This window comes from Aquarana catesbeiana, linkage group LG01, assembly GCF_042186555.1.
Source record: "Aquarana catesbeiana isolate 2022-GZ linkage group LG01, ASM4218655v1, whole genome shotgun sequence".
Taxonomy (NCBI): Eukaryota; Metazoa; Chordata; class Amphibia; order Anura; family Ranidae; genus Aquarana; species Aquarana catesbeiana.
The window spans coordinates 406228398-406241860 of record NC_133324.1 but is presented as its reverse complement, the minus strand read 5'-3'; the positions used below and the strand labels follow the sequence as shown (position 1 = coordinate 406241860).

Here is a 13463-nt window from a genome sequence, read left to right as displayed (position 1 = left end):
TTTGCCTTCTTTTTTCTCTCAGCCTCGTTCGGCGGAAGAGAGACGACTGCATTCTTTGGACGTTGTCCAGGCAGTCAAGGTTTATTTGTCTAGATTTGCGGAGATCCAAGGATAGGAATCCTTTTTTGTTTTACCAAAAGGACCCAAGAAGGGGCAGGCAGCTTCCAAAGCTTCCATTGCCAACTGGGTCTGTCAGTTGGTCAATTGGGCCTATGGTCTGAAACGTAAAGCTCCTCCCTTTTGGGTGAGAGCTCATTTTACCAGGAGTGTAGGAACCTCCTGGGCTTTTCGCTATCAGGTATCTGTGGCTCAGATTTGTAAGGCTGCCACCTGGTCTTCCGTGCATACGTTCACAAAATTTTATCAAGTGGATGTTCGAGTAGCCAAGGATTCGGCTTTCAGCCGCAGTGTACTTCGGGCTGTCATATAAGGTCTGATGGCTATTGTTTGGCAGGGTGTCTCCCTTCCCTCGAGGCTTTTGCTCTGGGATGTTCCAGCAGGTAATGAATATTAACCTAACTCTGTGTCCCATGATGCATAAAAAAGAAAATAGGATTTTTTTGTCATACTTACCTGTAAAATCCTTTTCTTTGAGTACATCATGGGACACAGAGGTCCCTCCCCTCTTTTTGAGGATTCAGTGCTTGCTACAAAATTTAAGTACTTCCTGTATGGGAAGGGTTATATAGGGGATCACTTCCTGTCTAAAGACCCTTGGTCTACCAGTGTCCATTCACCTGGAAATGAAGTATAACCCAGTAGGTAATGAATATTAGCCTAACTGTGTCCCATGATGTACTCAAAGAAAAGGGTTTTACAGGTAAGTATGATGAAAAAAATCCTATTTTTTTTTACTTACACTTGTGTTCCTAATTCCTTAAGTGCAGCCCAACGATCTGATTACCCCGCATTGGATGCCTGTGTATGGCATCCTTGACACTAGGCCATGTTTAGCTCCATCCTTATGTAAAGCAACAATTCTCTTTTTCAGATCCTCAGAGAGTTCTTTGCCATGAGGTGCCATGTTGAACTTCCAGTGACCAGTATGAGAGAGTGAGAGCGATAACACCAGATTTAACACACCTGCTCCCCATTCACACCTGAGACCTTGTAACACTAACGAGTCACATGACTTCGGGGAGGGAAAATGGCTAATTGGGCACAATTTGGACATTGTCACTTAGGGATGTACTCACTTTTGTTGCCAGTGGTTTAGACATTAATGGCTGTGTGTTGAGTTATTTTGAGGGGACAGCAAATTTACACTGTTATACAAGCTGTACACTCACTACTTTACATTGTAGCAAAGTGTCATTTCTTCTGTGTTGTCACATGAAAAGATATAATAAAATATTTTTTAAAATGTGAGGATTGTACTCACACTTGGATGTGTATATATATATATATATAATATATATATATATATATATATGTGTGTGTGTGTGCATATATATATATATATATATATATAGAGAGAGAGAGAGAGAGAGAGAGATACTCATTTTTGTAAAATTGTTATTATATCTTTTCATATGACAACACTGATGAAATTACACTTTGCTACAATGTAAAGTAGTGAGTGTACAGCTTGTATAACAGTGTAAATTTGCTGTCCCCTCAAAATAACTCAACACAGCCATTAATGTCTAAACAACTGGCAACAAAAGCAAATACACCCCTAAGTGAAAATTTCCAAATTGGGCCCAAAGTGTCAATATTTTGTGTGGCCACCATTTTTTTCCACCACTGCCTTAACCCTCTTGGGCATGGAGTTTACCAGAGCTTCACAGGTTGCCACTGGAGTCCTCTTCCACTACTCCATGAGGACATCATGGAGCTGGTGGATGTTGGAGAACTTGCACTCCTCCACCTTCAATTTGAGGATGCAAAAAAGAAGGGTTCCAAAAGGTGACCCCAAAATCGGACTCTAGACCGCACAGTAAACAATAGGAATATAGAAAAGTAATATTTATTGAAATATAGAAACATACATAGCAAATGGTAGAAAAAAAGACCATAAAAATGAGAATTAAAAAACCATATACATAAAAATATATATATAGTATGTAATGTGAGCCCTAGTGTGTCAACGCGTTTCGCTGTTAAGCTTCTTTGGGACACATTCGGGATTTGTTAGTTGCAAGAAAAAGGAAAACGGGTCTCACTATCTGTGGGCTCACAAACATCCTTGTATCGTAGCCTCAGACAGGGGGTGGTGCATACGAGTAACAACAAGGGACAGACGATGAGCATGTATAAGCTTTCACAGTCCGGATGGATACAGTCTTCCAAACCAGAATATCCAATAGATAGACACATTCAGCTAAATCCAAGCATAAGAGTATCTAATGCTCAAGGCCATACTACTGTCCCCAAAAAGTTTGATGGAATAAAGACATAAAACGTAACCCCCTGGGAGAGAGTGAAATGCTCTGCACTATCACTCTCTCCCAGGGGGTTACATTTGATGTCTTTTTTCCACCAATCTTTGTGAGCATTAGATACTCCTATGCTTGGATTTAGCTGAATGTGTCTATCTATTGGATATTCTGGTTTGGAAGACTGTATCCATCCAGACTGTGAAAGCTTATATATATGCTTATCGTCTGTCCCTTGTTGTTACTCGTATGCACCACCCTCTGTCTGAGGCTACGATACAAGGATGTTTGTGAGCCCACAGATAGTGAGACCCGTTTTCCTTTTTATTGCAACCAACGAATCCCGAATGTGTCCTGAAGAAGCTTAACAGCGAAACGCCTTGACGCAATAGGGCTCACATTACATACTATATATATATTTTTGTGTATATGTTTTTTTTAATTCTCATTTTTATGGTCTTTTTTTCTACCATTTGCTATGTATGTTTCTAAATTTCAATAAATATTACTTTTCTATATCCATATTGTTCACTGTGCCATCTAAAGTCCGATTTTGGGGTCATCTTTTGGGACCCTTCTTTTTGTATTCCCATGATTATTCACGGATGAGGCAATGTGAGTGCTTTCTTTTTTGGTTATTCCATTTGAGGATGCCCCACAGATGCTCAATAGGGTTTAGGTCTGGGGACATGCTTGGCCAGTTCATCACCTTTAACCTCAGCTTCTTTAGCAAGGCAGTGGTCGTCTTGCAGGTGTGTTTGGGGTCGTTATCTTGTTGGGATACTGCCCTGCAGCCCAGTCTCCGAAGGGAGGGGATCATGCTCTGGTTCAGTATGTCACAGTACATGTTGGCATTCATGGTTCTCTCAATGAACTGTAGCTCCCCAGTGCCGGCAGCATTCATGTAGCCCCAAACCATGACACTCCCACCACCATGCTTAACTGTAGGCAAGACACACCTTGTTGCCGCCACACAAGCTTGACATCATCTGAGCCAAATAAGTTTATCTTGGCCTCATCAGACCACAGGACATGGTTCCAGTAATCCATGTCCTTAGTCTGCTTGTCTCCAGCAAACTGTTTGCGGGGTTTCTTCTGCATTATCTTTAGAAGAGGCTTCCTTTGGGGACGACAGCCATGCGGACCAGTTTGATGTATTTGATGCAATGTGCAAAGTATAGTCTGAGCACTGACAGGTTGACCCCCCCCCCAATCCTTCTAACTCTGCAGCAATGCTGGCAGCACTCATACCTCTATTTCCCAAAGACAACCTCGATATGAGACTGAGCACATGAACTCAACCTCTTTGGTCGAACATGGCGAGGCCTGTTCTGAGTGGAACCTGTCCTGTTAAACCGCTGTATGGTCTTGGCAACCGTGCTGCAGCTCAGTTTCAGGGTCTTAGCAATATACTTATAGCCTAGGCCATCTTTATGAAGAGGAAAAATTATTTTTTTTAGATCTTCAGAGAGTTCTTCGGCCATCAGGTGCCATGTTGAACTTCCAGTGACCAGTATGAGAGAGTGAGAGCGATAACACCAAATTTAACACACCTGCTCCTCATTCACAACTGAGACCTTGTAACACTAACGAGTCACATGACACCAGGGAGGGAAAATGGCTAATGGGCCCAATTTGGACATTTTCACTTAGGGGTATACTCTCTTTTGTTGCCAGCAGTTTAGACATGAATGGCTGTCCGCTGAGTTATTTTGAGGGGACAGCAAATTTTAAACTTTTATACAAGCTGTACACTCACTACTTTACATTGTAGCAAAGTGTAATTTCTTCAGTGTTGTCACATTAAAATATATAATAAAATATTTACAAAAATGTGAGGGGTGTACTCACTTTTGTGAGATACTGTATATAGATATATCTATATACAGTTGTGCTCATAAGTTTACATACCCTGGCAGAATTTATGATTTCTTGGCCATTTTTCAGAGAATATGAATAACACAAAAACATTTTGTTTCTCTCATTGTTAGTGTTTGGCTGAAGCCATTTATTATCAACTGTGTTTACTCTTTTTAAATCATAATCACAACAGAATCTACCCAAATGACCCTGATCAAAAGTTTACCTACCCCAGTTCTTAATACCGTGTATTGCCCCCTTTTAACATCAATGACAGCTCTAAGTCTTTTGTGGTATTTGTGGATGAGGCTCTTTATCTTCTCATATGGTAAAGCTGCTTATTCCTCTTGACAAAAAGCCTCCAGTTCCTGTAAATTAGTGGGCTGTCTTGCATGAACTGCATGTTTTGAGATCTCCTCAGAGTGGCTCAATGATATTGAGGTCAGTAGACTGAGATGGCCACTCCAGAACCTTCACTTTATTCTGCTGTAGCCAATGACAGGGCGACTTGGCCTTGTGTTTTGGATCATTGTCATGTTGGAATGTCCAAGTACGTCCCATGCGCAGCTTCCTGGATGGTGAATGCAAATGTTCCTCCAGAATTTTTCTTGATAACATACTGCATTCATCTTTCCATCAATTTTGACCAAATGTCCTGTGCCTTTTGTAGCTCACGCATCCCCAAAACATCAGCGATCCACCTCCATGTTTCACAGTAGGAATGGTGTACCTTTCATCATATGCCTTGTGACTCCTCTCCAAATGAAGCATTTATGGTTGTGGCCAAAAAGCTCAATTTTGGTCTCATCACTCCAAATGACTTTGTGCCAGAAAGTTTGAGGCTTGTCTCTGTGCTGTATGGCAGGATACTTTGTGGCATTTGCATAGTAATGGCTTTCTTCTGGCGACTCGACCCAGCAGCCCATCTTTCTTCAAGAGCCTCCTTATTGTGCATCTTGAAATGGCCACACCACATGTTTTCAGAGAGTCCTGTATTTCACCTGAAGTTATTTGTGGGTTTTTCTTTGCATCCGAATAATTTTCCTGGCAGTTGTGGCTGAAATTTTAGTTGGTCTACCTGACCGTGGTTTGGTTTCAACAGAACCCCTCATTTTCCACTTCTTGATTAGAGTTTGAACACTGCTGATTGGCATTCTTAATTCATTGGATATCTTTTTTTATCCCTTTCCTGTTTTATAGAGTTCAACTACCTTTTCCTGCAGATCCTTTGACAATTCTTTTGCTTTCCCCATGACTCAGAATCCAGAAACGTCAGTGCAGCACTGGATGAAAGATGCAAGGGTCTGTCAGGAGTCCTGAAACTCATTGACCTTTTATACACACACACTAATTACAAGCAAACAGATCACAGGTGAGGATGGTTACCTTTAATAGCCATTCAAACCCCTTTGTGTCAACTTGTGTGCATGTTATCAGGCCAAAATCACCAAGGTATGTAAACGTTTGATCAGAGTCATTTGGGTAGATTCTGTTGTGATTATGATTTAAAAAGAGTAAACACAGTTGATTAATAATAAATAGCTTCAGCCAAACACTAAGCATGAGTGAAAGAAAAGTTTTTGTGTTATTCATATTCTCTGAAAAATGGCCAAGAAATCATAAATTCTGCCAAATTCTGTAAACTTATGAGCACAACTGTGTGTATATGTATGTATATATATCTATATTTACAGTATCTCACAAAAGTGAGTACACCCCTCACATTTTTGTAAATATTTTATTATATCTTTTCATGTGACAACACTGAAGAAATGACACTTTGCTACAATGTAGTGAGTGTACAGCTTGTATAACAGTGTAAATTTGCTGTTCCCTCAAAATAACTCAACACACAGCCATTAATGTCTAAACCGCTGGAAACAAACCCAAGTACACCCTAAGTGAAAATCTCCAAATTGGGCCCAATTGGCCAATTTCCCTCCCCAGTGTCATGTGATTTGTTAGTGTTACAAGGTTGCAGCTATGTTAAATTTGGTGTTATCGCTCTCACTCTCTCGTACTGGTCACTGGAAGTTCAAGTTGGCACCTCATGGCAAAGATCTCTCTGAGGATCTGAAAAAAAAATTGTTGCTCTACATAAAGATGGCCTAGGCCAGCCCTCAAAATTTCCACTCGCCTGCTCGCATTTGGCAACTGGAAATAAGTTGAGGGCGAGCGTGGAGCAAGGCTGCCAATTGTCCGTTATGGACGGCTGTTGCCTGCAAAAAATATGGCCGTCGGCAGGCTTTGGAACTGCCCAGGGCCAAACCGGGCTCAAACGGGGTGGGCAGCTGGGCGTATGGTAGGTGACGTCACCGCTGCGGCGCCTTTTATGAACTACGGGCAGCAGCAGCGGCATTCGAGAGGCATCACATGAGCACCGGCTGCCGTCTCAGAGCCCTGGATGGTGTGCCCAGGGGAGGGCGAGTACAAGAGAGGCAGGGAGCGGAGAGCGGAGACTGGAAACCAGTACATCTGTCCTCTTCACCAGAGGGTAAGACCAGGGGGAGGACTTCAAGTCTCAGAGGACCCTGCATGTGGAGCAGTGCCAGGGCATGCTTGGAATTGTAGGTCACCAAAAATGTCCAATCAGAGTGTCTACAGGAGCTATATTTCTACCCCCTAACTGCCTGTAGAGTGCTGGGACTTGTAGTTCCACAACAGGAGGAGAGAGAGCAGATGTCCAATCTGATTGCAAATGGCCAAACACTGTCCATTCTGATTGCAAATGGCCCTGTGCTGTCCAATCTGATTGCAAATGGCCCTACGCTCTCCAATCTGATTGCAAATGGCCCTACGCTGTCCAATCTGATTGCAAATGGCCCCACGCTGTCCAATCTGATTGCAAATGGCCCCATGCTGTCCAATCTGATTGCAAATGGCCAAACACTGTCCAGTCTGATTGCAAATTGCCGAACGCTGTCCAATCTGATTACAAATGGCCCTACGCTGTCCAATATGATTGCAAATGGCCCTACGCTGTCCAATCTGATTGCAGATGACCGTACACTGTCCAATTAGTTTGTACAATACGCTGTACAATCTCCTTTAAAGTGGATCTTCAGTCCTGCTCTGGACAGTCTCCTACCCCTCCAGTGCCGGGTAGATGTGCCATGGTAGAGCCAGTTGGCCCATCTACCCAGACACAAGGACTGAAAAGTATTCAGGCATAAGGGAAACTCTGCAGACCCTAACACAAAGGGGAACATTGATGTAAAGGGCATTACTGCAGAGAGCAGACTCTGATGTAAAGGGAAATGCTGCAGACCATAATGTTAGGGGGAATGCTGCAGACTATGATGTAAGGGACAACTTTGTGGGCTGTGATGTAAAGGGGAACTTTGAAGTCTGATGCTTTATGTTAACATTGTTAAAGTTGTTGTTGTAAATATTAATTTTTGTAACTTAATTCTGCATAAAACATTTAACGGTGTGATTTCATGAGATGGTTTACCCTAAGCTATAAGAAGATTACCAAGACCCTCAAACTGAACTGCAGCACAGTGGCCAAGACCATACAGCGGTTTAACATGACAGGTTCCACTCAGAGCAAGCCTCGCCATCGACCAAAGAAGTTGAGTGCACGTGCTCAGCGTTGTATACAGAAGTTGTCTTTAGGAAATAGACGTATGAGTGCCTCCAGCATTGCTGCAGAGGTTGAAGGCATGGGGGGTCAGCCTGTCAGTGCTCAGACCATGCGCCGCACACTGCATCAAATTGGTCTGCATGGCTGTTGTCCCAAAGGAAGCCTTTTCTAAAGATGATGCATAAGAAAGCCTGCAAACAGTTTGCTGAAGACAAGCAGACTAAGGACATGGATTACTGGAACCATGTCCTATGGTCTGATAAGACCAGGATAAACTTATTTGGTTCAGATGGCGTCAAGCGTGTGTGGTGGCAACTAGATGAGGAGTACAAAGACAAGTGTGTCTTGCCTACAGTAAAGCATGGTGTTGGGAGTGTCATGGTCTGGGGCTGCATGAGTGCTGCTGGCACTGGGGAGCTACAGTTCATTGAGGGAACCATGAATGCCAACATGCACTGTGACATACTGAAGCAGAGCATGATCTCCTCCCTTTGGAGACTGGGCCGCAGGGCAGTATTCCAACATAACAACCCCAAACACACCTCCAAGACGGCCACTGCCTTGCTAAAGAAGCTGAGGGTAAGGGTGAATAACTGGCCAAGCATGTCTCCAGACACAGTCCCAAAAGAAAATGGTGACATCTGTCCAATACGTGACTTAAAATCCCTCAGGTCAAAATGGAACCACTCAGTTTGCTTCTGCATGAGGGCTCTGGGCCCTGGAAGGTGGTAGTAATGGATGCCATCCTTACAGGCTGGGGCAGAGTTTGCAATGCTCTGATTGTCCAGGGGACCTGGTTCCCACAGGAGTCGACATTCTCGAACTGGGACCCTTCAGATTGTCTTTGTCAGACTGGACCTCTCTTCTGCAAAGTCATCCAGTGAGGGTACTGTCAGACAGTGGCATAGAGAAACTGTCAGGAGGGCACCAGAAGTCAGACTGCCCATAAAGAAACAAGTCTGATACTCTCCGGGGCAGAAACTCACATTCCAGCTCTCTTGACTGTCCACATCCCTGGAGTGAACAATTGGTTTGCAGACACCTAAACCCATAGAAGTGCTCTTTGCAGCCAGAGATCTTTCAAAATCTCTATTAAAGGTGGGGAAAACCAGATGTAGGCCTCCTGGCCTCCAGGTTCAAGGCGTTCAAGGTTCAAGGCTAAACAAGTGTGTGTGTGTGGCCAAGACCAGGGTTGCTTTGGCCTTCACAGTGGATGGCTCTGGTGATTCCTTGGGCTCAGTTGAAGCTGGCTTGTGCCTTTCTTCTGATGAATATTCTCACTGGACTGCTTTGCAAGTTAAAGAGTTCTGGTGATTCTCATCCCACCATGTTGGTCCAGGAGAACATGGTACACAGACATACTCTGGCTCCTGGCTGAAAAACATTGGCCTTTTCTAAACAGACACAACCTTCTAGCTTGAAGCCACCTATCCCATCCTGCTTCTTAGCTACTGGCTTTAACCACAAGGCTATTGAAGTCCTGAAAGATAGAGATATTTCTCACACTGTTATTCCCACCTTACTCAGAACAAGAAAATCCAAGTCCCACAAAGTTTACAATTGCGCGTAGAAAGCTTACTTTGCCTGGTGTGAGGACAGGAAGGTGAATCCCAGGGAATACTTTTATTACTCAAATATTGGCCTTTTCTTCAGACTGGTCTTGACCAGCTCCTGGCCTTGAATACCCTCAAGGGACAGATTTTTGCTTTATCCATCTATTTATCTTTTTCTAAAAACCTCTTTCCTTACAATCCCTTATCTTTTCTTCAAGGGGTTGCTCAAATTAATCCCGCAATGTGACCTCTTGTTTCACTTTGGGATCTCATTCTGGCACTTTGTATTTCAGAGACCTTCCTTTGAACCAGTTAGAGATACTTTGTTGGAAGATTACCTTCCTGGTAGTCATTACATCTTTTAGGCATGTTTCTGATTTGGCTGCTGTGGTTTTGGGACTAAAACTTTTCTTTCTACCCAAGATGGCCTCTTCTTTCCGCCTCAAGGAGGACATTGTTCTTCTTTTTCTCTGTCCTGCCCCAAAACACGATAAGGAAATTGCCCTACAATTCCTGGATATCATCAGGGCTTTCAAGGTTTACCTAAAAGATACAACCTCTATTCGCAAGACTGGTTCCCTTCTTTGTCCTGCCTATGGTCCTTCATAAAGGACATCTTGCTTCCTGTTCTCATTCTAGGTAGATGGGGCAACTTATTTCCAGGGCATACACCTTTTAAGGAAAGGTTTCTTCCTTTCTCTAGCAGAGCCCATTCCATCAGGGCTGTTGGTGTCTCTTGGGCTTTCCAGCTTCTGCTTCCTAAATTTGCAAGGCCACCACCTGATTCTCTGTTCACGTGTTCTCCAGGCTTTACCAGATGGATGTTCCAGCATCAGCTGATGCAAGCTTCAACCACAAGGTACTTCTAACTGTTATGTGAGTGCTTTGTTCGGGTTCTTAAAACCTGTTTTTGTGTCCTGTTTGCTCTTTTGTTACCCACCCCTCAGTTTGTTGCTTGGGTACATTATGTGGTCTATGAATACATGTTCTGTACTTTACAATTAAGATAATAGAAATTTTGACTTGCCTGTAAATTCTACATTTTGAACACAGGCCCCTCCCCTTTGTGTCCTGATCACTTTAAATCAAATTTTGAGTCACATGGAGTGGGTGGGCTTCCCAGCAAGCTTTTTTGCCAATCACCTAAAGGTGACCTATTGTCTATGAATACAAGTCATGTGTCATGTACCGTACTCCAAGATAAGAAACTTATAGGTCGAAATTCCTATTTTTTCAGACTAAAATTAAGAAACAATTTGTTTTTTAAAACAAAAAATATTGTAATTGTTAGCTACGAATGTAAGTATGATATGTAAAGTAAGAATTTCCACAACAAATTTTAAATCTGGCCAAATATGAAAGTGCATGCACTAACTGGCTGCTGAAATATGAAAGCAGGTGAGATAGTACGTGTGGTTGACATAAAAGTCTCTGCTGTCTGCATCTCTAGCAGTGTAATGAAAATGAAACCAGATAGCATAGGAGACTCATAGAACCATCTTAGAAAAACAAACCATTTTACAAGTAGGCATTGGCCATTATATACTGTATTTATTGGCGTATAACACTCACTTTTTCGCCCTAAAAATTGGGTGCAAATAGCACATGCGTGTTATACGCCAATACTTCAATTTTAGCTGCCTCGGAGGGGACAGGGAGGGGGGCAGGACGAGCGCTGGCAGATTACATACAGTGAGAATCTCCTGTTTACTTGGCGGCCTCTGTAATAGGAAGTCCCGTCTCCTGGGCCGCCATTGGACCACTGTTCTGTCTATCATAGGAGATTCTCACTGTATATAATCTGTCGGTGCTCGTCCCGCCCCCTCCCTGTCCCCTCTAGGCTGCAGATGGGCATCGATCAGGCTGCACTGATGGCAATGGTGAGGCTGCTGCACTGATGGCAATGGTGAGGCTGCTGCATTGATGGCAATGGTGAGGCTGCTGCATTGATGGCAATGGTGAGGCTGTGGCATTGATGTGGACTGATGAGGTTGCATTGATGGCAATGGTGAGGCTGCAGATGGGCATTGATCAGGCTGTATTGATGGCAATGGTGAGACTGCAGATGGGCACTGACCCTTATTTTGCTTCAAAGTTCCTTATTTAAAATTTAAGTTTTTTTCCTGAAACTTCCCTCTTAAAATTAATGTGCGTGTTATACACCTGTGCATGTTATACGCCGATAAATACGGTAATGGTTCAAAGATGGCTCTCTCTTTCAGCCATTCCTTAGAGAACTCTAAAGAAATGTATTTACAGCAGCAGAATGGAACTTTGCATAGCAATCTAAGCAGAATATTGCAAGCAGAATTTACCATATATCAACAAATTGACATGATGATCAGATTATAACTCATAACCTAAATAACTCATGTTATTTTTTGTGTGCAGGGCCATCAAAGGAAAGAAACCAGCTTTATTTGCCCCTCTTATACCGCTAGGACTTGTTGGTGCATACCAATATGATATGGCCTATGGAACCCTAATTCAAAGGATGAAAGGTAATACATTTATTTTACTTAGTTTACCCAACACAATTTTTGCTTTTCCTCATTGTCCTAACCATGTGCAAATTATTGCATTAATGTGAAACTTTATCGCTTTTGAGATTCATGCGTTCTTGCCATAATGTGCAAGTATGCACATTATGACACACTTCTCCTCCAATGTGCCCTCCTCCTTTGATGTAGTGTCTGGGCTTTGCTTTGTCACTCAGTTACTGCCACTGACATCTTCTGTCATTGTTCAGCATTTTTTGGGTTAGCCATTGGACAGCTGTTGTTGATGTAACTCATGAGCATCCTTGCTGGAGTTAAATTATAAATTAATATTCAATAAATATATTGAAGAGGGAGCTTTATACAATATGGCTGCTAATGTTAAGCTCAATGCCTCTGCAAAAGCCTTTGCACTGTGCAGGTTGACTCTCCTTCATCAATTCACTCCCCCTTGGGCACTAAGAGACCTACAAAAGCTTCCAAAATGTTTCCTGTTCATGAAAAGATAGAATGTCTACTCCTGATAATTGGGTCGCTTCTGAAATGATTTTCACTCCCTCAAAAGTCTTTGCTACACTCTGTCCAGTGGTAAAAGAGTTTGTAAAAAAAGTGGGCTCTTCCTGTAGTAGACCCTGCCATCTCTGTCCTAAACCAACATCTCACTCTACCTATTGAAGATGTTCCTTCTTTTCAAGAGGACAGAAAATTTAAGACACTCTTATAAGTTTTTCTTAACCTGCAAGGCCTGCAACCAGCACTTGCCACTCTTTCTGTGTGTCAAACTGCTTGTTTAGACAACCTTCTCCTGAAGGATTCATCTCCTTTACAACTCTCAGCAAATGTCACAGAAAGCAAATGTCACAGGCATACAGACAATTCAGCTGCTTCAGGACTTTGGCTGGGTGCTCAACTCCAAAAAATCTGCTCCCCAGCTTTTCCTGTGCCTAGAATGCTTGTGTTTGATCCTGGATACATCCCAAGCAAAGGTCTTGGTGACCGGACCCCTCTTCTAAAGGGACTTAGTGGCTTTGTTCAATTATTAAAGGGGCACAAGGAGCCTGGCTGTCTTAAGGAAGAGTGGACAACTGGCAGGCAGATTATCTCAATAAATAGTCTCTTCATCCAGGCGTGTTCGATCCAATATTTAAAAAATGTAGGATTCCAGATGTGGACATCCTAGCCTCCAGATACAACAAAACTTCCTCTGTTAATATTCAGAACAAGGGATCCTCTAGCTCTGGCCTCAGGTGCTCTAGTTATCACCTGGTCTAATTTCGGGCTAATTTATGCTTTCCCGCATTATTATTATTATACAGGATTTATATAGCGCCAACAGTTTACGCAGCGCTTTACAACAATAGGGAGGACAGTACAAGTACAATACAATTCAATACAGGAGGAATCAGAAGGCCCTGCTTGTTAGAGCTTACAATCTAGGCAGGGGCAGATCCTATTCTCGGGAGGGGCACTGGCAGAAAAAAAGGTGTTGCTTACAGGGCCAGATTAAGAGCAACATGGGCCTGGTGCTAAGGATTTTGGTGGGCCTTTTTATGGAAATAAATAAAATGAAAATACAAACAATTTTTTG

General features: G+C 42.8%; 1 protein-coding gene across 1 annotated transcript in view; it reads left to right on the top strand.

Moving 5' to 3' along the window:
- The window catches only part of PLGRKT (plasminogen receptor with a C-terminal lysine), a 120863-nt gene that overhangs the window by 86803 nt on the left and 20597 nt on the right, over positions 1-13463 (top strand). The window contains exon 4 of the mRNA XM_073635043.1: positions 11769-11878. Coding sequence (XP_073491144.1) covers positions 11769-11878 — 110 coding nt within the window. The remainder of the gene's footprint in view (positions 1-11768; positions 11879-13463) is intronic.